Source organism: Phaseolus vulgaris, chromosome 3 (genome assembly GCF_051622355.1).
Source record: "Phaseolus vulgaris cultivar YP4 chromosome 3, ASM5162235v1, whole genome shotgun sequence".
Classification (NCBI taxonomy): domain Eukaryota; kingdom Viridiplantae; phylum Streptophyta; class Magnoliopsida; order Fabales; family Fabaceae; genus Phaseolus; species Phaseolus vulgaris.
Window position 1 is genome coordinate 24814571 of NC_143500.1, and position 22480 is coordinate 24837050.

At 30.9% G+C, this 22480-nt stretch overlaps 1 protein-coding gene across 1 annotated transcript; it reads left to right on the forward strand.

Annotated features, from left to right (window-relative positions):
* The first annotated feature begins 1066 nt into the window (after window positions 1-1066).
* Window positions 1067-8202, forward strand: LOC137806786 (endo-1,3;1,4-beta-D-glucanase). The gene is made up of 7 exons (XM_068607068.2): window positions 1067-1250; window positions 1470-1491; window positions 1590-1716; window positions 1984-2074; window positions 5747-5836; window positions 5933-6036; window positions 7956-8202. The coding sequence occupies exons 1-7, from the start codon at window positions 1103-1105 to the stop codon at window positions 8097-8099; spliced, it is 726 nt and encodes a 241-aa protein (XP_068463169.1). The 5' UTR covers window positions 1067-1102; the 3' UTR covers window positions 8100-8202.
* Window positions 8203-22480: the final 14278 nt, after the last annotated feature.

Sequence of the window (22480 nt, forward strand, 5' to 3'; positions counted from 1 at the left end):
GAATTTACAAATGGTTTAACGCTAAAGAATTACGAAAGAAACGAAGAAAAAGTATTTCACTGTTTATTTCATCTCAAATAAATGAAGAACACAATCAGAAATTAGAAGAAATGAAGAGAAAATCATTTCATATACAATAAGTGAAGAAAAGTGCAAAGATGCATGGAATAGAATAGACGGGGAGAAATTTTTTTTTTTTTATAAAATCTCAAATTTTTTTAAGAATTAAATACTTTTTTTTATACTTTCAGACTAAACCGTTCTTATTAAGAAAGTTATTGGAATGAACTTTTATTGCTATTTTTTTTATGTAACAAACGAATTTTAACATTTAGGTCAACAACGACTCAGCACGAAATATTTTAAATCCTAGTTGACATTGAAAATTTTTGTTATGTAAAAATACCACTACAAGAAAATCATGAAATAGAAACCAAACAAAAAATAATTAATATTAATTGCTATAGTGACTAAATTAGAGACCATTTTAGGGACTAAATAAATTTTTGATTTCTAAATTAGTTTCTATTATTGTTAGATGGTTTCTAAATTGATATCTAATTAGCAATTAAGGTTTTTGCTACCAAATTTAGAAACTAAATAATTGATAGTTAAAACTTTGATAGCTAATTAGATACCAATTTAGAAACTATTTAACAATAATATAAATTAATTTAGAAAACAAATTTTTTTTAGTTTCTAAAATGGTTTCTAATTTAGTTACTATTGCAACTAATTATTTTGATCTATAAAAATTGGTTTCTATTCGATTATTTTCTTGTAGTGTAGACCGGGCAATGACTCATTTCAATAGTTTCTTTATTATAAATACCCATATCTTTCTAATATAAATCAATTTTGTATTATAGAAAGAAAAATATATTTAAATTTTTTTAAATTATAACTAGGAAACACATTAAACTTGGAAAAGAAATGAAGATTAAAAATGAATTGATATTTAATTAAATATCCTTATTATACATAGTTTTTGTTAGTGTTAGAAAAGAAAAGGAAAAGTTTAGATAGTTGAAATGCACAATTTTGATTATAAATATAAGGAGCAGCACAGAAAGCACAGCATAAGAAAAAAAGAGTAAGAAAAATGGCAGGAAACCAAGGTCATTCAAACTCTCCAGTCCTGAATGCATCAAGTGGTGCTGGCCATGTTACCAATATTGGTGGTCTTAATTCCTATGTCACTGCTTCCCCTCTCGCCATCCTCGCCATTCTTCTTGTTTCCGATGTTTTTGGTATTCAATTAATTACCTTCCAAAAATTAACAACATTAGTATTTTGCTTATATAATTTATTGAAATTCCTAACATTAAACTCTTTGCTAATTACTTGATTTTAAATGATAAAGAATTTCAAAAAAGAATGTTAGAAACAATTTGGTGTATCTAGTGTTTCAGTTATATATTTACCTTAAGCCAATATCTTTATTTAAGTTCATATGCTTTGTGTTATAGGATATAAAGCACCACTTTTCAGGTATGTCTGTTAACTTTCTATGCTTATTCTCTTTCTATGATGCTTTCTGTAACGTGTTCCCCTCACAAGTAATAATATTTGTCGTATATATTGTGAAGGAAGCTTGCAGACAAGGTTGCAGCTGCTGGGTTTTATGTTGTAGTTCCTGATTTCTTCTATGACGACCCTTTTGATCCTGATAATGTGAACAGACCCTTACCTGTTTGGTTACAAGATCATGAACCGGTTAATTTCTTACTTAACGATACTTGCTTGTTTATGGTTGATTTAGCAAGAAAAAATGTGGTGCTTTCTTTTTTCAAAATTGCTGTCTTTATTTGAATTTTCTCAATTGATTTGGAAGAGGATTCAGATGTTTGACATCTGCAATTTGGTGGTTTCTGATTTGTATACTATTACTGTTATTTGTTTCATTTCAGATTTATAAGAAGTGTGAACTGTTTGTAAATTGTAATACATTCTGATGTATATGCATGCATGTTAAATTTGTAGGAAGAAGGTTTTGAAGCTGCAAAACCTGTTATTGAAGCCTTAAAAAGTAAAGGTTTTTCTGCTGTTGGAGTTGCTGGTTTTTGTTGGGGAGGTGAGTGTTTTTCACTAATTTATTTATGATCTTTATCTCCTCTCCTTTTGTAACTACTCATGGATCAATTATTAGAAGTAGTAATTTTGGATTTTTTTTTAAAACTTTTGGAAATGTGTAGTTGAAATAGCATCTTTCTTCGTGTTTGGTTTACTCTTTAAAAAATAATATATGATTTATTAAGAATAAATTTTAGTTTACTTTCTTAAAAAAAAACATTTTCATAGAGATGATGCACTAATTTTTCTGAAGTAAAGTACCTTGAAGTGGATCATATTTTTAAGTAATTTTTTTATGAAAAACATGTTACTCTTAATAAATTATTAAATGCGGTAGTAAATTAAAGATTTTGATAAAAATAATATATTATCTTTTGATTCTTAAAAAACTGATATGAATATTTCTTGAAATATTTTTCACCAATCAAACAAAATTTAATCATTCTTAACAATATAATGTTCATGATCCATGGTATAAAAAATGTCTTGTATAAAATGTTTTTAAGAGCATCTCTATGAGGTATTTTATCAATACTAGTAATATTTTAATATGTATCTCACAAAGATGTACTTCTTTAAATGGAAGAAATTTGTTTAACTCTTTAAATGGAAGAAAATCATGTTTGTGAAATTATTAAAATATTGTTTTTATTAATAAAAAAATCATATAAGAAATTTTCATTGAGAATGCTCTGAGTAGTATATAATTTTCTATGGAACTGGCACAGTATTAAGATAATTTGTACAAAATTATTATCTAAACTTAAGAATTTGACTAGGAAAATAATAAAGACAATTTTCAACTAATGTTGTAGGAATGAAAGTAAAAGTATATCATAAATATGATCTTTTTTTATAGTTTTTAGTTTTTTTTTTAAATAGTATAGGTTAAGAAATTTTTAGAGAGTATTTTTTTTTAGAAAATTTAAAAGGATTTATAATAAAATATATTAATTAAAAAGAGAGTTTCAAAAGAAATTAAAATTGATGAGATTAATTTAGTTACTTAAAATTATATATTTCAAATTTCATCTAATGTAAAAAATTTATATTTATATTTTACTTTTTTTTCTCTTACATTTACGTTTTTCATCTTTATACTCTTTTTTTTTTTGACATTATTTACTCAATATCGATTGAGATGTTGTTGGCTTGAGTATCAACTCAGATGTTTTTAGCTTGAGTGTCAATCAGAACGTAATCAACTTGATCTCAATCGAGATGTCTTTGGTTTAATCTCAATGTCAATTAGAACATTGTTGACTCCGTATCCTTTTTTCAACTTATCAATTAAGATTCTTTTGTGTCAAAGTTCATTACGATGTCAAGATCATGTATTCACTGATGTAGGCAAATACTTTTTTTCTCTCACATTTAGTCTTTTATCTTTATATTCTTTTTTGGATATTATTTACTTAATATCGATTGGGATGTTGTTGGTTTGAATCTCAATTGGGACGTTGTTAACTTGAGTATCGATCGGAACGATGTCAATTAAAATATTGTTGAATTTTATTTTTTTTAACTAATGTCAATTAAGATTTTTTACGTGAAGATTATCCTGATGTCAATATTATATATTCATTGATGTAGGCAAATTCTTTAAGATTTATGTCAAATCTATTTTGTTTTGGAGTACTAAGTAGGATTATTTTCAATTAATGTTACTTAAAGTTATTGTTCAGCTAACAATAGTTAGAAGTTTCTCAACCAATATTGGTAAGATTATTTTTTTTAATGTGAAGAACATTTTTTTCTATTAAAGTGATGCTTTGATGATTATAAATTAGAGTTTTTCAAAAAACATCAATAATTAATATTGTTTTTTTTTTAACATTATTCTTGATATTATTAGCCAAAATTATTTCGTACTTGTTATTAGTGAAAATCTTATCGATCAACGTTAACAAAAATATTTTTGTTTCAATTGAAATTTATTTTAGAGTTTTTTTATCCACATATACATGAATATTTTTCATTCAATAACACTGGGCTATTTTTTTGTAAAAGTTAATTTATGATTTTTTTTCTAATATCGACTAAGGAAACTTATGTCCAGTCTTAATTAATGCTATCTTTTTGCAATGTTAACAGGGAACTTTTTTACTTAAATTTAAAGTAAAAATAATACATTAAATATAAAAAAACTCCTTTTAAGTACATCTACAAAATTTTATAAAAAATAGAAATGAATGCATTAAACCAAATAAACCTGTTCAACGGATTGTTAGTTTTGAAGGAATTCGGTAACATAATAATTTCGCTGAGTAAGACTTTTATTGCTCTGATACTACTCATTATTTACTCAGCAAAATATCTTAATTTAGTAGTTTTCATTTAGTAGTTTTTGTTGGTAGTGCTCATTTTAAAAATAATCATAAAAATTGGTAAAAATAATATATATAAATAATAATTGAAAATAAAAAATAAAAATCAAATAATAATTAAAATTTTAAAAATAAAATATATTAACATTACCTACGGACTTGGAATCAGTGGGTATTAGGGGTGGCAAAGCGGGTCAGTCCGTCCCGCATTGGCCCGCCCCGCGCTTGGCCCGCAAAAATGCGGGACGGGTTGGCCCGCCCCGCAAAATTATTGCGGGCTAAAATTCCCGACCCGCCCCGCATAAGAGCTGGCTTGCGGGTTTGCGGGTCAGCCCGCATTCTTTTTTTTTTTTTACATTTTGTTCTTAGAAAATTGTCAAATTAAACCTATATATTTGTTACTATCAAACCTATTTTTTTTCTTCCTTTTCAAACGTAGTCAAACATCAAAACATTAAACATTAAGATAAATATCAAATATCACTATTCTTCCACTTTCAAAATATTAAAAATACCTAATTCTAAAACATTAAACATAAGCAAACATTAATTCAAAAACATTAAACATAAACATTATTGACATTCTTCAATTTCAATAACATTGGATGCCGCCTTAGAAAAACTTTCATCCATTTTTTTTCTTGCGGGTTAGCGGTTCAGCCCGCCTCGCCCCGCTACTGGCCCGCGCGGGACGGGCTAATGCGGGTTAGCGGGTTGAAAAGGTCAGCCCGCCCTGCGTTTTTAGCAGCGGGCTGCGGGTCGGCCCGCACGGCCCGCCCCGCTTTGCCATCCCTAGTGGATATTACCTACGGACTGTAGTTGGTGGGTAACTGCTGTTTTCGTTATCCACACGGACACATTATCCGTAAGTAAATTACCAACGCCCACATTATATACGGATTTTTTTCATAGGTAATCCGTAAGTAATATTGATTTACCTACGGATTTTGACGGTTACCTATAGATTTCTTCCATAGATAAATTGAATTTTTATTGTAGTGTTAAAAAATAGAAATGAATGTATTAAACCAAATAAACCTATTCAACGGATTGTTAGTTTTGAAGGAATTCGGTAACATAATAATTTCGCTGAGTAAGACTTTTATTGCTATGATAGTACTCATTATTTACTCACCAAAATATCTTCATTTAGTAGTTTTTGTTTGTAGTGCTCATTTTCCCTACTTCACTCAGCAAAGATGTGTCGTATAAATGGAATCTTTGATAACATTATAGTCCATTATCCAATTTCTTCTTTTAAAAAGGAAGTCTCTTTAATGTTGCAATTTCAGCTCACCCTCTGATATAAACAATGTGTAATATGTTTCTGTTTTTGTTTCTCCCAGGTAAGACCGTTACCGACCTTGGGAAATCCAAACATGTAGAAGCTGCTGTGCTATTACATCCAGCATATGTCGAAGTGAATGACATCCGTGGTATGAGTTTTCAATGTTTAGATTATTTCTTGATTATTATTTTGTTTAGGGTTCCTTTTGTACTTCTAAGGAAAAATTATTCATCTTTATTTTCAGGTATAAAGACTCCTATTGCTATTCTCGGTGGTCAGAATGATACAATTACTCCTCCAAATCTTATAAAACAATTTAAACAAATCCTACAAGATGCTAAACCTAAGGTCTGATGAATCATATTTTGCATTTTGTTTCTTGCTATACATGTTTAGGATAAACTTTCCATACACATAAACTTCACCAAATTTAGTTATCAGCATTTCTTTTTATGTTCTGTGTGGGAAAATTTATAGGTTTTGTCACCAGATGGAGAAGGTTATCTTTTTGCAGATTGTGCAGAAAATGGAATTCGAGTCATATTGGGACACCTCAAACTTCATGAAGAGCAAGTTAGGTGGTTTGGGGTGGAGTAATGGTGACTCTTTTTGTATATTTGGAGTTGTCGGTAGGAGGGTGCCATAAAAGGAGGGTATTTTGGGATGAAGTGGTTGGTAGAATGAAAACAAGTTTAAGTAGGTGGAAATTTAGATTTTTGTCTCTAGCAGGGAGGATTTGTTTGATAAAGTCAGTATTGTCATCTATTTTATTGTTTTATTTATCTTTATTCAAAATGTCGGAGGCGGTGGTAAACGAGCTTGTGAAAATCCAAAGGAATTTTCTATGGGGGTGGGGTTCCGAGGGAAGAAAGGTAGTATGGGCCTCCTGGAAAAAGGTGTGTGAAGCTCGTGAGGACGGGGTCTTGGGATTATCGATTTAAGGACTTTTAATTTGGCGCTACTCGGTAAATGGGTATGGTGCTTGGAGCGGACAAGGGTGGCCTGTGGAAGGAGATTATTGTTTTCAAGTACGAGGGTTGGAGAAGCTTAAGAGAGGAAGGGAAAGACAATAAGGAATCTATATGGTGGAAAGATTTGAGGAAAGTCTGGAATTCGGAGGGTTGGGGAAGATTCCATTAATTGGAAGGTGGGATTTGGAAAGGAAGTTTTGTTTTGGGAAGATAATTGGGTGGGGAGTGGGGCTTTGAAGAATGTCTTCCCGAGGTTGTTTTTCCTGAGTCTATCAAAAGATTTTGCGGTGGCAGCTTTCGGGGGATGGAATAACGGAAAGTGAGATTGGAATTTTGTCTGGAGAAGGAATTTGTTTGAATGTGAGAAGCAAATAGTGGTTCTATTTTCTCAGGCAGTCCAAGGTGCGAGTTTTGACTTAGATAAGGAGGATAGGTGGGAGTTGAAGGAAGGGGAGAAGCTCGGGTATACGGTTAAATCCCCTTACCTCCGCCTAAGCTCGGGACGGTGTTTAAAATTTTTTGGGTGAGTAAAGTTGTACCTACTGCACTAGTTACGACTTGGAGGGTTTTGGAAAACAAGTTGGCCACTAAGGCTAACCTGGTTGGACGCGGGATTATGGTTGCAAGTTCTACTTGCAGCCTGTACAGGAGGGAGGAGGAGACTAGTACCCATATGTTCTCCAAGTGCAGATTTGCTTGGTTATTGTGGAACCATTGTTGTGTATGACTGGGTGTGCATGGGCGTTTCATAATGTCCCATTGTTAAACTTTTCCCAGTTTAGGATGGGCAATGCGTCGACTTTGGTGGATGAGGTTTGGGGAGGGATTTGGATCGCAGTAGTTAATGAGGTTTGGAAGCACAAAAATAAGGTTATCTTTAAAGGGGAGTAGTAGATGTACTAGAGGCTTTTGCGTTGGTCCAATTAAACTTGGTCTTGGGTTTCATCCAAGTCACAGTCTACGTTTTTTTTCATTTTCTGATTGATGCATAGACTTGATGGTTTGTATGGGGATGATCTTATGAGATATTTACTCAGTATGTCAGGTGACTTTCTTTGGATTAAGTTAGGAGTGTTTTGTATAGACATACATGAAAGTATGTATACTGAGAGTGATTAAGGTTGTCATTATACATAAGGGTTGAATTACCCTTAAAGTGACTTATATTTATTACTCTTTTTTTTCCCGATAAAAAAATATTGGAACACGTCAAGGATTTCACTTAATTATATTTATTCATTGTTGAGAAAAAAATGGAAAAATTTATCACTCGTGACCCATTTTTGTTTTGTGCAGGTTCGTAGTGAGGTAAAAATATTTCCTAACGTCGGACATGGTTGGACTGTGAGGTACGATCCTAATGATCCAAAAGCTGTGAAGGCTGCTGAGAAGGCTCATCGAATCATGATAGATTGGTTTGATAAATATCTTAAGGATTGAGAAATCTTGTTATGTGTGATACCATGGTGTGTGTAGTTTTATTTATGAAAAAATAAATTGTTAAGAGCAATCCCAATAAGAACGTGATAGCTTTTAAGAATTACTTAGTTTGACTTCAATGGGGTTCTATCAAAGACATGATATCAATTTATGTATCTATTGGATGTATATGTTCAAAGAGAGAATAAGAGTTATAAATTAATCTATATAATCAACTATCAAATCACATACAACCTAAAATTTAAAAATTATAAGCTTATTACTCAACTTTTTTATTTCTAGTAATTTGAGACTCAAAACTTATACTTAAATTTTCCAAACTTTATGATCATGTTAAATAATTCCTTAGGTGTGTAAACAATGATAAATACCAAAACGGAAGTTATATACAAAGAGAATTGATATGCATAACAAATGAAGCTAAATATTTTTTTTATTTTAAATTATAATATGATATTATTTTTACTTATTAACGATTCCTGCTAAAAATATTTGAAATTCCTTTTTACCTATTAAAAGTTCAAATGGGGCAGTAATTTTAACCCGTCAAGTACATCAATTTCATCAAAAGATTCATCAAAATTTAGGTTAGTTCATTTCATAATTTCATGGCAAAGCCCCCCACGTGACATTCTTCTTTTTTTCTCAATCTTTCCAAGCCTCTCTCTTTTCTCTTCATACATCATCTATTTTAAGTTTATTTTTCTATAAAGATCATTTATTCAGTTGAGAAGAATAATCTCTCAAACTTATTTTACTAGTACTGAATTTCTGTTATGTTTAGATAACTTGCATTGAGCCTTTAAATCTTGAAACTTATCCAAATTGAGAGGATAAAATTTTAGAGGTTGCTTAGAAAGCATGTAATTGGGAAACTAACTTTAATTTTTTTAACACCCTAAGCTAGAATATTTGAATGTGGTCCCAATATTCTTTAGTCATATTATGATTTTTATTATACTTATTATTAATATAATTTATACTTATTATTATTAATAATAATTATATTAATAATAATAATAATATAAATTATCTATACCTATATATAAAGGGGATTCCCTCTTTAACTACTCTCAATTTTTTTCTATTTTATCCTTAAATTAATATTTAGTTTTATTTTATTATTTTGGGTATTGTGTCATTTCTTTCGTTTTAAAAATATTTGGAATAAATGGAGGAGCGGTTTTGAATTAAAAAATATGGTTTATTTTGGAAATCAATTGCTAATTGCTTAAAGAGAGAGTGTCGGTTCAAATTATGAGAGAGAAAAAAAAATATTAAGAAACGTGAGTAAGTAGTGGCCAAACACAATCATTTACAATAACCAACTATTATAAAAAATCTAAAGTAATCGTCCCATCCACTACATCCATTTCGCCTTTTCATCATCCTCCACTCTTTCTCAATGCTCTCTTACGAGAGTATAAAAGAAGCACAAAAGAAGCCTATATATAATTTCGATTATTTAATTGTTGGAAGAGCAAGTGGAGGCAGAAGAAGTAGAAAATGGAGAAGCTGATCTAGGTGAAGGAGAATCAATTGTTCTCCCCAACCTTTCGCGAACCCTTTCACTAATCTCAACCAGGTCGATTCTGACCTCACTTGCTTGAACCCTCTAGGAGGAGGTTTCACTTTTATTCTTCTTTTTCTCATTTTACTATATTCTTTCATCTCCACCCCCATTAATTTGGGAAAAATGATTATTAACGTAACACTAATTTGTTTGTTTGCTTATTCATGTGTTTTGTTTGAGTTTTGGCAGGAAGTTATTTTTTTCCAGTGTATGTAAGGTAAAACAATTATTTCGATATTTAGCGTTTTTTTGGATGAGTTTAGAGAGAATGTCTCCATTAGATTTGTAATCACTTTTGTTGTCATATTAAATTATTATTATTATCTTATTTTATATTTAGTATATTACTGCTTCTCAATTATGATAGTTAGCAAATTACATGGAAGAGAAGACAATTGGACCTTGGTTCCTAATTAGTATCTTTTGTCTTCTAGGTGTTAGGCATGATGGTGGTGACTCCTCATATTAAAGTTGATCCAGCTGTTGGTGTTGATGCTCTGCCCAAGAATGATCTAGCAAGTCTGAAACATCTAAAACATCCTGTTTCTAAAACACTGGCTACTAATGATGAAGCATTTGAAGAACCGGTGATTGACCATTTTGACAATGAGGCACCACCAACCACTGTTGACTAATGTATTTTCGTATTCGTGGAATGTTTGGTCTGATTTTTTTAGGGTGATGAGTGGAGAGGATTAAATATAGTATAAAAGTATTCCACAATAATGATATTCTTTTCTTTTAATTCTCATGATTTTGAATCTCATACTTTTTTTTTTTAATATTGGAAAAAGGTTGAATTCCCATTTCATGTTATTCTAAAGTTTGCATACATATTACTGGTGGATAATTAAGTTTTTATTCCTACTATATTTCTTATATTTTCTTAGACTCTCTTACTTAAATATAAAGTACTGCAAAAACTATTGTTGATTAACTCTGTATTCCTAATTACTCTCCACTATTGTAGCAGTTTTAAAATTTATTTAAGAAATCGTTTTTATGATTCTCCACAACATATAAACCACTTACCCTACTTCCCACTTTCTCCCCCTTTCCTTCCCACGTACCTACTTTCCACATTCTTTTTTTTACCATACTTCCCACATTTTTTGAAAAACGGATAATAATAAAATTAATAAGAAAAAAAGAGAAAACTAGAAAGAGGAATAAATTGATAGTATGTTTTTCAGGGTAAATTCCCTATCTAGCACCATTTACACTTTTATTTCCCCAACTAGCACCCTTTTGTTTTTATTTCCTTATCTAGCACCCTTTTCTTTTTATTTCTCTATCTAACACCCTTTTATTTTTTATTTCTCTATCTAGCACCATTTCAAAAATAAATAAATAAATAATAAATAATTATTTTTTTTTATAATTTTAATTTTGAATGCATTAAAAAATAAATATTTTTAATGTTTAAAATAGTTAGAAATATAATTAATGAATAAAGAAATGAGTTTTTACAAAATAAAAATAAAAAAGTAATAAATTTAAAATTTTTAGTTTAAATTTTTTTTTAAGAATGAAGAAAATAAAAAATTAAACTCTACAACAACATAAAAGTTTAATCTATAAACATAAATTAGTATTTATTTTTATTATTGATGATGTAATCATGTTAATTTCAAGTAAAAAATATAGGACATAATTATAAAAAAACCAAGTTGAATAAGGACTGATATGGACATAAGAGAACAACATGATCGAACAAAAAAAATGTTCATATTGTCAAACACCAGGACACACATAAAGAATCTGTCCCAACATTACTGGATTGTGCACTTCTTGTCATTAATTGGGTTTCATTTCACACAAACTATTTAATGTACCATTAAAAAAATATTAAATGAATGATCATCTTTCATTTATTTTCATTTTTATGATCAACATATATATTTATTTAGTATCGCCTCATATCTGTTATCTTTATCTTGTTTGGATTTTTTTTTTTATATTTTATCTTTACCTTATTTTGTTTTGCTTTTATTTTATATCTTTTATGTTTTTAGTTATTATTTTTTTCCAGTCATTCTTTATTTATTTCTATTTTTTGTTTTTATTTTATTGTTGTTGTTTTTATTTTCTAGACTTATTTATTTTTGCATTTTTTTCTTCTCATTTTTCAGCATTAAATGTAACATTTGCATTAGTTTTTTTTTAGGATTTTGCATTTAGGGTAGACACTTCAATATTATTTGTGTGTCCACTATTAATTAATACTAATTGACTTTGGGTATTTTATAATTATGTTCTGTATTTTTTACTTGAAATTAGCATGATTGCATCATCACTAATAATAAAAATAAATATTAATTTATGTTTATAGATTCAACTTTTATGTTGTTGTGGGGTTTAATTTTTTATTTTCTTCATTCTAAAAAAAACAGTTTTAAACTAAACATTTTAAATTTATTACTTTTTTATTTTTATTTTGTAAAAAAGTCATTTCTTTATTCATTAATTATATTTCTAACTATTTTAAACATTAAAAATATTTATCTTTTAATGCATTCAAAATTAAAATTATCAATTTTTTTTAATTTATTATTATTTTATTTATTTTTGAAATGGTGCTAGATAGGGAAATAAAAAATAAAAGGATGCTAGATAGGGAAATAAAAACAAAAGGGTGCTAGATAGGAAAATAAAAACAAAAGAGTGCTAGATAGGGAAATAAAAGTGTAAATGGTGCTAGATAGGAAATTTACCCATGTTTTTCATGTTTTATTAATAATTATAAATTTTTAATTTTTATTGTGTAGTAATATGTGAGTTTTTAAAGACAATAACAATCTTATAAAATCACTTAAAAAAAAGCATTTTATAATGTTATCATTTGCATTTAAAATTGATCAATTTCATATTTTGAATATTTTCTCTTTTTTTCTTAAATTTTATAATAAAAAAATATCACATAAGTTCCTTTGCAGATAAATTAATATTGCTAACAAATATAAAATTTACTTGAAATTAATATATCAATACCCTTCTATTTTTATCTTATTATTAATTAACTTACTTTTTTTTTACTTTAATTACTTTTATCAAAAAATAGTATTAAAAAGTTATATAATATTATTTAAAAAAAATTATTTACAATTTTTAAATTGTTTAATTAAAAGTAAATATAAATATTTTATTTTTATAATGTTTAAATTGTATTTAGTTAGGCAAAGACTAATATTTATATAATTATTAAAGAGTGTATTTATGATTGCAAAATGTGAAAAAAAAAATTGAATGATAACAATTGTGACATATATAATAATTTAAAGAAAAATTATATAACTAATCCTAATTAATTTTTTTTAATTTTTAAAATATTAATGTGATATAAACATTCAAAATCTTAACAATGAAAGATGGAAAATATATAAGAAAAGGAAAAAAAAATCCTAAATTTAGTTAATAGTTTTACAATTTTAATATATTTTTAAAAGTAATTATTATAAAATTAAGCACTTTTAATTTATAACAATTTATTATTCAATCTCAGTATATTTATATTTTAACATCTTATGTTTCTCACTTGATTTTGTTTATCTTATTTTTAATTAACTTCTTTTTTTTACTGTAATCTTATTAAAAAATAGTATTAAAATATTATATAATCTTATTTAAAAAATAAATTATTAAGTTATCTAGCAACAAATATTAACAAATATTTTATTTTATTAATTTATTTTAGTTATCTATACTATATACCCTCTCATTATAACTGTTTTTGGTTTTATAAATTTATCTGTCTATTTTATCTTTATATCAATATTTTATTTTATTATTTTATTTTGGTTATTTCGTCATTTTATAATTACTTAAATTTAAAATTAAAAAAATAATTAATATTAAATTTGAAAGAATTGTTTGAGATGTGCATTACATTTATTATTCCTAATTACTCTCCACTATTGTAGCAGTTTTAAAACTTATTTAAGAAACCGTTGTTATGATTCTCCAGTACACATCAACCACTTACCTTACTTTCACACTTTCTCTCTCTTTCCTTCACGTACCTACTTTCCACATTCTTTATTACCATACTCTTTACATGTTGTGAAAAAATTGATATATTAGTAAGAAAAAAAGAGAAAACTGGAGAGAGAAACAATGATTTTACATAATGATGATGATAATGATATTTTTTATTCATAATGTACTATAAATTTATATTGTTAATATAAGTGTGCGAATAATAACATTATTTATTTGAATTTTAATATTAAATATATATATATATATATATATATATATAAATGATAAAAAAAATGCGAATACATAGGCGCGAGAGTGCCTGTGTGCTCGCTAGTATTAATAATATAAATTATATTAATAATAATAATATAAATTATATTAATAATAATAATATAAATTATATTAATATTAATAATATAAATCATATTAATAATAATAATAATATAAAAATTATATTAATAATATAAATTATATTCATATTATTAATGTTATATTTATATTATTAATATTATATTCATATTATTAAAATTATATTCATATTATTAATATTATATTCATATTATTTAATATTATATTCATATTATTAATATTATTAATATTATTAATATTATTAATATTATTCATATTATTCATATTATTAATATTATTCATATTATTAATATTATTCATATTATTAATATTATTAATATTATTAATAAAAATAAGTATATAAAAATCATAATAATACTAAAAAATTGTCTTAAAGTTTATTTGGTTTACATACCGAATCTGTATGTAATAATCTGTATATAATTCGCGTTTTTTTTGTAGTGATATGAGATGCACGACTTGGGTTGTATTGAACTTACCCTGATCCTTTCTCTTGGATTCATTGATAATCTTTAGATTAGGTGTTAGTCTCTGGTAGGACTTACTTAATACAAGTTTTCTGGAAGGTGTCAATTGTTATTATGCTTGTTGAATATCCGGGATGTGTAAATCCATGTGATTGTTTTGTGTTAGAATTTAAAGATGATTGAATAATTGAGAAATTGGTCCATGTAATTTGGTTTTCTCTTTTGATTTAATTATGTATATTATAAAATTTTATCTTCACTAGCTTACTCTTGCTTTTTCTTGGTGTGTTGTAAACCACAACGACGGTATTATGTACACAAGGTGTCGGAGGTTCTGGAGGGCTTTAGGATGTTTTTTGAACCTTATATTGTAAATATTATAAGCCATAATTTTGTAATAGGAATGTTTTGAAAAACTACAAATTTATATAGGAATCGGTAGAACTTATATTGTAATAGTTAGATTTTTTTTTCTGGAGTGTTACAACAATCATTTATTTAAATAATACTATTAGTCACAATAATGTCACATTAAAAAAAAGGAAAATTATAAATAGAAGAAATTACATTGTCATTTTTTCAGTAAGAGACAAAATGTTATCTTTTCCTAGATTTTGCTATTCAATCCAGTTTTAATTGAGGGTGTTCCTACCGGTTGACTCCCTTCGTCGGTTGACTCTAACAGCTGCTTTGGCCCTTCGATCTTGTCTGAGAATCGTGCCTTCTTGATCAAGAAACCTCTCACCTGTAAAGACAAAGGGACGCCCTAGCGGTTGTTCGCACTTCGACGCTCAAGTCATTATTAGGGCAAAGAAACACCAAGTGTGTGTATTAGCTTCAGTCTTAGAAACTGCATCCCTTACTAGGGTTCTTGGCACCCTTTATATAGGCTGAAACTAGGGTTTACCTTTGCGTTGTTGCCATTGACTAGGGTTCCTTAGAGAATGTCCTTACGCCACTATTCATATAATCTTAGCGTATCTGGCACATGAACTTCCCTAAACTGGAGTGCAACGAATGACAGAGTGGCCCCTTGGGTACCAACTTGTGCACCCATTCTCTAGCATCATCTGCTTCGTGGGTGTCCTAAGTGATGGAAGAGGCCCAAGCACAAAGCCCACATGCAAGCCCACCAAAGGGTAGATTGGGTCAACCCTAGAGTTATGGCCAAGAGGATCCAAGAAGACGTTCTTTTACATGTTCAAATGCCATAAACTCTAGTGTAGAGTAGACTTTAATTTCTTGTCAAAATTAGATTAGGAATTTTATTTGTAATTTTTCCTTAGATGAAATTTGGCACCTAAAAACCAACCTTGGTTAAATTAGGATTTCTAAAACACCTAATTTTAACCAAGGCCGGTTATGTTTAACCAAGGCACATTTTCCACATATTCCATATTTAACATGTGCTAAACGTTTTCCATCACATGTTAAATATGCTTCATGTTCTCCATGTGCTAAGTGTAAAATAGGCGCCAATTTCAATTTCTTTTGCATTTGAATTTCCCTCCAATTCTCTTGTTCAAATCCAGCCCTCACTTGCTATATAATGAGGAGCTTGGGTCATGTAAATTCAAGATTAATACATTAGTGAATTGTTGCAAAAATTGTGCCAATTTCACTTCTTGCCCAACTAGGCTTTTAATCTTCACAAACTTTCCCTTTCCAAGTAGAGTTGGCCTCACCACTCTCAAATCCTACCTCTCATGCACCTTCAAGGTCACCACCACTCCTATGAGGACCTTGTTCCATCTTCAATCCGTGAAGCTTCCGCAACTCATCAACAAATCCGAAAATAAGAAGGCACATCTCCATCATTTGGTATCATGAGCTATGGTTCTTCAAGAGCTAAGTGCCTTCTTTTGTTTTAATTTTTGTGTTCATCTTGTTTCCGTGTTGTTCTTCAATTCTCCATATTGTCTTGCTGTTTTTTACATTTTAATTTGATTTAGGTGCTGTTTGGAGAAATCCAATCGGTGCATTGTTTTCAAATTGTTCTTGAGCTTCTAATTTTCAAATTTGTGTAGGAATCCATATAGAATTGTGTTGTTGTTCTGTTTTTAGTTTATTTGAGTCTTATTTGCAATTCTATTCGGTTCATATTGTGTGTCTTGAGTCTTTTTAATTTTTGAATCCATTTGTGTTTTGTCTAAGTCATGTTTTTCCTAAATTGTCATCAATTCCATGTAGTGCTGATTTTGTTGATAATTTTGGTTTCTTGATTTGATTTTAGTCCAGATTTATAATTCTGTGTTTGTTGATCCTTTGGTGCATTTTTCTTTTTAGTTTGAGTTCATATTTGTGTGTTAGATCCATACAAATTCATATACATCCACTCCATTGTGTTTTTGAAGTTTCTTCAATTTGTTTTTAATTCCAGAATTAGGAATACTCTATTTTTCAAATTCTGTGCTGGCTGTTTTTTGTTATGAAATTAAAATACGTTGGATAAAAATTATGAAAATCTGGATCTATACAGATTGATGTATTAGAAAATCAAGAAAAAAAAATCAGATCAAAAGACAAAACAGAAAAAATGATAAATCAAACAAAAAAAGTGTGCATCCTGGCGCCAAAAGAAACGGTAATTGGACAAGAATTTTGAAAAATTTATCACAATTATTTGGTGCATAATTTTGGTGTTCATTCCAGCGCCAAAAGTTTGCTAAGACCTTGAATTGTTTGTGGTTCAATTTTCAGAATCAGATTTCAAATAGCCAGCTCAGCATAATTTTATAAGTCACGCTTTTTGGACCTAAAATTTCCAGTAGTACGGTTTTGGTTTTTCTAATCAATTCTAGTGTCAATCTCTACGTTCAATTTGTGTGTCACCTTTTGTTGAGTGCCTATTTTTATTGCTTGTCCAATATTATTCAATATTCCTTCTAGTTGTGTCCTATAAATCAAATCCATTTGTTGTTGTCCTAATTTTAAATTTGAATTGTTCTTTGCTTTCATTTCTTGACCTCTAAATTGTTGGTGAACAAAATTCAAATTGGCGCTTGTTAAGTGGAAATTAACCTTGTGGTGAGTCCATAACTACTTAGTAGGTACTGTTTTGAAGATTTTAATTGGCCAACCATAAGAGGTTAAGGCAAGGAGCTGCAGCAAATACAAATACAAATGTAGAACACAACAAGGAAGATCAATCACAAGCCAAGGAGTGCATAGTTTAGGAAATCTGAATTTTATTTTGTGTAATTCAATTTCTTTGTATTTCCTTTGAGTTGTAACTACATTCAACTTTGATTAATTAGTGGAATAATTACGTGTAGACGGTGAATGTGTCTTCAATGGCTCCAAGTGTCTAGAAGCCTCACCTTAGGAATCATCTAGTTTAAAGCTTTTTAGTTAGCAATCTTTAATTTGTGCTTAGTAATTTTTTTTCTTTAATTACTTGTTTTGTATTGTTAATTGCTTTGCATTGTTTTCTTTGCATAAAATTGTGTTTTCATTCTACTTGTGACTCACGTAGTTTACTTAGAAAAAAAGGTGTGAGACAAGTTTTGAGGGATAGTTTTTGGCAAGGAAAGACTTGGTACTTAAAAACTCCAACAAAAGACCATGAGTGTAGAGGAATATAGACAGAAAATGGAATTATATATGATAAGAGCCTCCATTAGGGAATCCGAATCCATTACCATTGCAAGATTTTTAAGTGGGCTTAACCTTGAGATTAGAGATAGAGTTGAACTTTTGCCTTACCAAGACTTGAATGATTTGATTCAATTATGTATCAAAGTGGAACAACAAATTTTGAGGAAAACTTCAAGTCATAGGGAAAGCTCAAACTCTAACTCTTATCCCAAAGAGGAGTATCAAGGGGAGGAAAGTGTATCTAAAGAAAAACCAAGAGAAACTCCCAAAAATGTAGGAAAAGATATGCTCACTCCACCTATTCACGCTAGGGATGTCAAGTACTTTAAATGTTATGGAAGAGGTCATGTACAAGCTCAATGCCCAAACCAAAGAACTTTGTTTTTAAAGGGGGTAGATGAGTATAGTACTTGTGATGATGCACCTAGTGGGAAAGAAGAGGAGGAGAAAAATGAGAGAGTATATCCTTATGAGGGGGAATTAATGATGATTAGGAGGACCCTCAACAAACTAGTGTGAACCAAGAAACACAAAGGGAGAACATCTTTCATACAAGATGCAAAGTTTTTGAAAACATATGTTCTCTCATTGTGGATAGTGGTTCTTGCTGCAATTGTTGTAGCACTAGGATGGTTGAAAAGCTACAACTACAAGTAGTCCCTCATCCAAAACCTTACAAACTTCAATGGATCAATGAAGATGGGGAACTAATTGTAGACAAACAAGTAAAAGTCGAGTTTTCTGTGGGTAATTACAAAGATAACGTTTTATGTGATGTAGTACCCATGGAAGCTGGTCACATCTTATTGGGTAGACCTTGGCAATTTGACAAGAAAACTATGCACAATGGTCTAACCAACGAGATTACCCTCACCCATAATGAAAAGAAGTTTATACTCAATCATTTACCACATTCACAAGTGGTAAGAGATCAAGTACAAATGAAACAAAAGAGGGATGAAGAGAAGAAAAAAGGGAAAGAGAGGAAGACGAAAGGAAAGCTAGAGAAGAGAAAGAAAAGAGAGAGAAAAAGATGATAGAAAAGGAAAGTACAAAAAAACTCTTTTTCTGAAGTTGAATTAGATATCAATAACATTTTATCTTCTCTAGAAAAACCTTGTGAGGATGTGCTTGAAGAAAAATCTATGTTTGGAGCTGAACCAGATATAGATATAAATATTGCCTCCACCAAAAATACAGAAGAATGTTTGAATGAAAAGGAAGAAGAAGAGGAAACCCACAAAGAAGAAGAGTCTTTTGTGACACTCCCTCAAAGCATGGCTGAGAAAAAATCCTTAAAGGGGGATTGCAATACTTTGAACTCTTCTTTTCAATTATATAATGTTCATTCTTCTTTACAAAAATCTCAAAAAACAAACTTTGTGATGTTGTTTCCTAGCTTGGGCAATAAACAACACAAAGTGAATAAAAATATTTTTGAAAGGGGCCTTATGTTTTTCTTTCAAAAGAAATTTAAAGATAAAGGACCTTATTTTTGTATAGCTTTCTTTTGTTTTAATTTTCTTTTAAGAAAGAAATTTATCTTATGTTTGTTTGATGTTTATTGTAGATTGACATTTGATCCAGGAGGAAGAGCATAGTTGTCAAAGCAATAAAAAGGTTGTTATTCGAGATCAACCCTGTAGATCTGAGGATAGATCTTCTCAAGAAGGAGGAGATAATGGACACCATCCAGCCACATTCATCCCCCTAACATTGAAAAAGAAGAAACATTGGATTTGAGGACAAATCCTTTTCAAGAGGGAGGGGATGATGGAAGAGGCCCAAGCACAAAGCCCACATGCAAGCCCACCAAAGGGTAGATTTGGGTCAACCCTAGAGTTATGGCCAAGAGGATCCAAGAAGACGTTCTTTTACATGTTCAAATGCCATAAACTCTAGTGTAGAGTAGACTTTAATTTCTTGTCAAAATTTGATTAGGAATTTTATTTGTAATTTTTCCTTAGATGAAATTTGGCACCTAAAAACCAACCTTGGTTAAATTAGGATTTCTAAAACACCTAATTTTAGCCAAGGCCGGTTATGTTTAACCAAGACACATTTTCCACATATTCCATATTTAACATGTGCTAAACGTTTTCCATCACATGTTAAATATGCTTCATGTTCTCCATGTGCTAAGTGTAAAATAGGCGCCAATTTCAATTTCTTTTGCATTTGAATTTCCCTTCAATTCTCCTGTTCAAATCCAGCCCTCACTTGCTATATAATGAGGAGCTTGGGTCATGTAAATTCAAGATTAATACATTAGTGAATTGCTGCTAAAATTGTGCCAATTTCACTTCTTGCCCAAAGCCTTCTAGGTTAGGCTTTTAATCTTCACAAACTTTCCCTTTCCAAGTAAAGTTGGCCTCACCACTCTCAAATCCTACCTCTCATGCACCTTCAAGGTCACCACCACTCCTATGAGGACCTTGTTCCATCTTCAATCCGTGAAGCTTCCGCAACTCATCAATAAATCCGAAAATAAGAAGGCACATCTCTATCACTAAGTATTCACGTGCCATGCATGCAGATTTCCCTGGAGACCCTAACCCTAATGGGCCTTAACGCCTCCTAGGATTGTCCACACGTGTTGCGCCTTCATGTATCATACACACCTCGTGCATGGATCCCTCGCGACTTAGGCTTCCCATACACCTCTTGTCTTTAACTGTTATCTGAATGAAACGACCCACCTTTCGTGGCCCTCTACAACGTCCTGACGAACGATGTCCGATCCTCTTCCCCTACTAGTGGGGTTCGATCTCGATCTCGAACATCGGGGCTTAGGATGTGGATATCAAAGTTTAACCAATTCTTTGGTAGGTGAGTCTAGGGCCCACCTCACGTGGCCCCCTTCCATCGCCAAGCATCAGTGCGCGATGTCTGAGGTCAGTCTCTGGGTCGATGACCGAGGACTGGTCGGGACAGATAATTTTTAAATTTTAAATAAAAAATTTGAATTTTCAAATTCTTAAATTCATGTGATTTGTATCTTATGAAAGTTGTTCCTGCCGGTTGACTTGGTTGCCGGTAGACTTTTGCAGGCGAGCTCAAACTCCGTCTGCCTCATGGTGGAACTCGTGCTTTCCTAATGTCTGGATGTTGTTCCTGTTAAGAAAAAAGGCACCCTGATGGTCGGTCGCACTTTGATGGTCAAGTCAGTACAAGGCTATAATAAACAAGAAGTATCTAATTTAGTGCTTAGTAAAGTGTTAGCCAAGTGTTAGAAACACTATACTGTAATCAGGGATCTTGAGTCCCTTTTATAGAGTGCCGCTAGGTTACCTCTTACGGTAACAACTTCTATTACGAGAATCTTATCTCGAGTAAGGACATATTCAATGGGAGAAGATCCCGCTTCAGTGTGTGTAGTCTTAACAGCACAGTTGCATAAAATCTTATCTCCTAGGAGTGTATCAAATCTTAACAAAATAATCACCTGGATACCCACTTGGGTATCGTTCCCCAGGATCAAATTTGTTTTAAAGCACATTTACATGCTTTAACGTGTTACTGTACCTTGCATATGCCATTACGTATCCTATATGTCGATGTTTTATTAAACCCTAACGCACTTGGACTTAAGTTGACAGAGTACGTTTTACTTATACTAGACCCAAATGCACTATATGCACCCCTAGGCCCATTTAACACACTTTCAGACCTACCAGGCCTTATATGCGAAAGATTATACCTGATGGAAGAGTGCCTTCATCCGTTGAGATTTCTTTGGTGGATTGGCGGAAGCTTCATGGATTGCAGCGGATAAGGAGCTCACGTAGAGCTTGCGAATTCCTTGAAGGTGAAGGTAAGGTATGGAGAGTTGTACCGACCAGGTCATCGGGTGTGATGACGTGGATAAGAGAAAGGTAGGTAGTCAAGAAGTCAACGTAGTCGCCGTATGTAAAAGCGGCGTTCTGCAGTATAAATAAACGGTTATCGCCGAGATGTGTCACCACCAAGATGGATCATCGCCCATCGCCCAAGAGAAGCATCGCGCAGAAGTAAGACGTCGCCGAGTAAGACGTCGCCTAAGTAAGACATCGCCTGAGTAAGACATCGCCCGAAGAGTCAACCCGCATGACGTAAGCATTTCACAGAGAGGGGGGCCCACACGATGGGATAACCCTAAGTTGGGTGGCGACACTGTGGGTCCCTATGCACAGAATAAATGATCAAGTCAAAAGGGCACGTGGCAATGCCCACGTGCTCACTAAAGGTATCCAGGGAAGGCTGCATGCATGACACGTGTTTAATTAGGGCACTCGAACAGTACGATGGCACGATGAATACAGCGCTCAAGTTAGAGCCCAAGGGCCATAAGGTTATACATTGCACTCCAGATAAGGGAAGTCCATGGGCCAGATACGCTAAGATCCTAAAGATAGCGG

Bases quoted from the DNA above. Each gene is read 5' to 3' on its own strand.
- LOC137806786 (XM_068607068.2), top strand. From the start codon at position 1,103: ATGGCAGGAAACCAAGGTCATTCAAACTCTCCAGTCCTGAATGCATCA. The intron at 1,492-1,589 runs GTATGTCTGTTA...TATATTGTGAAG, and splicing joins TATAAAGCACCACTTTTCAG to GAAGCTTGCAGACAAGGTTG. The intron at 6,037-7,955 runs GTCTGATGAATC...TGTTTTGTGCAG, and splicing joins TACAAGATGCTAAACCTAAG to GTTCGTAGTGAGGTAAAAAT.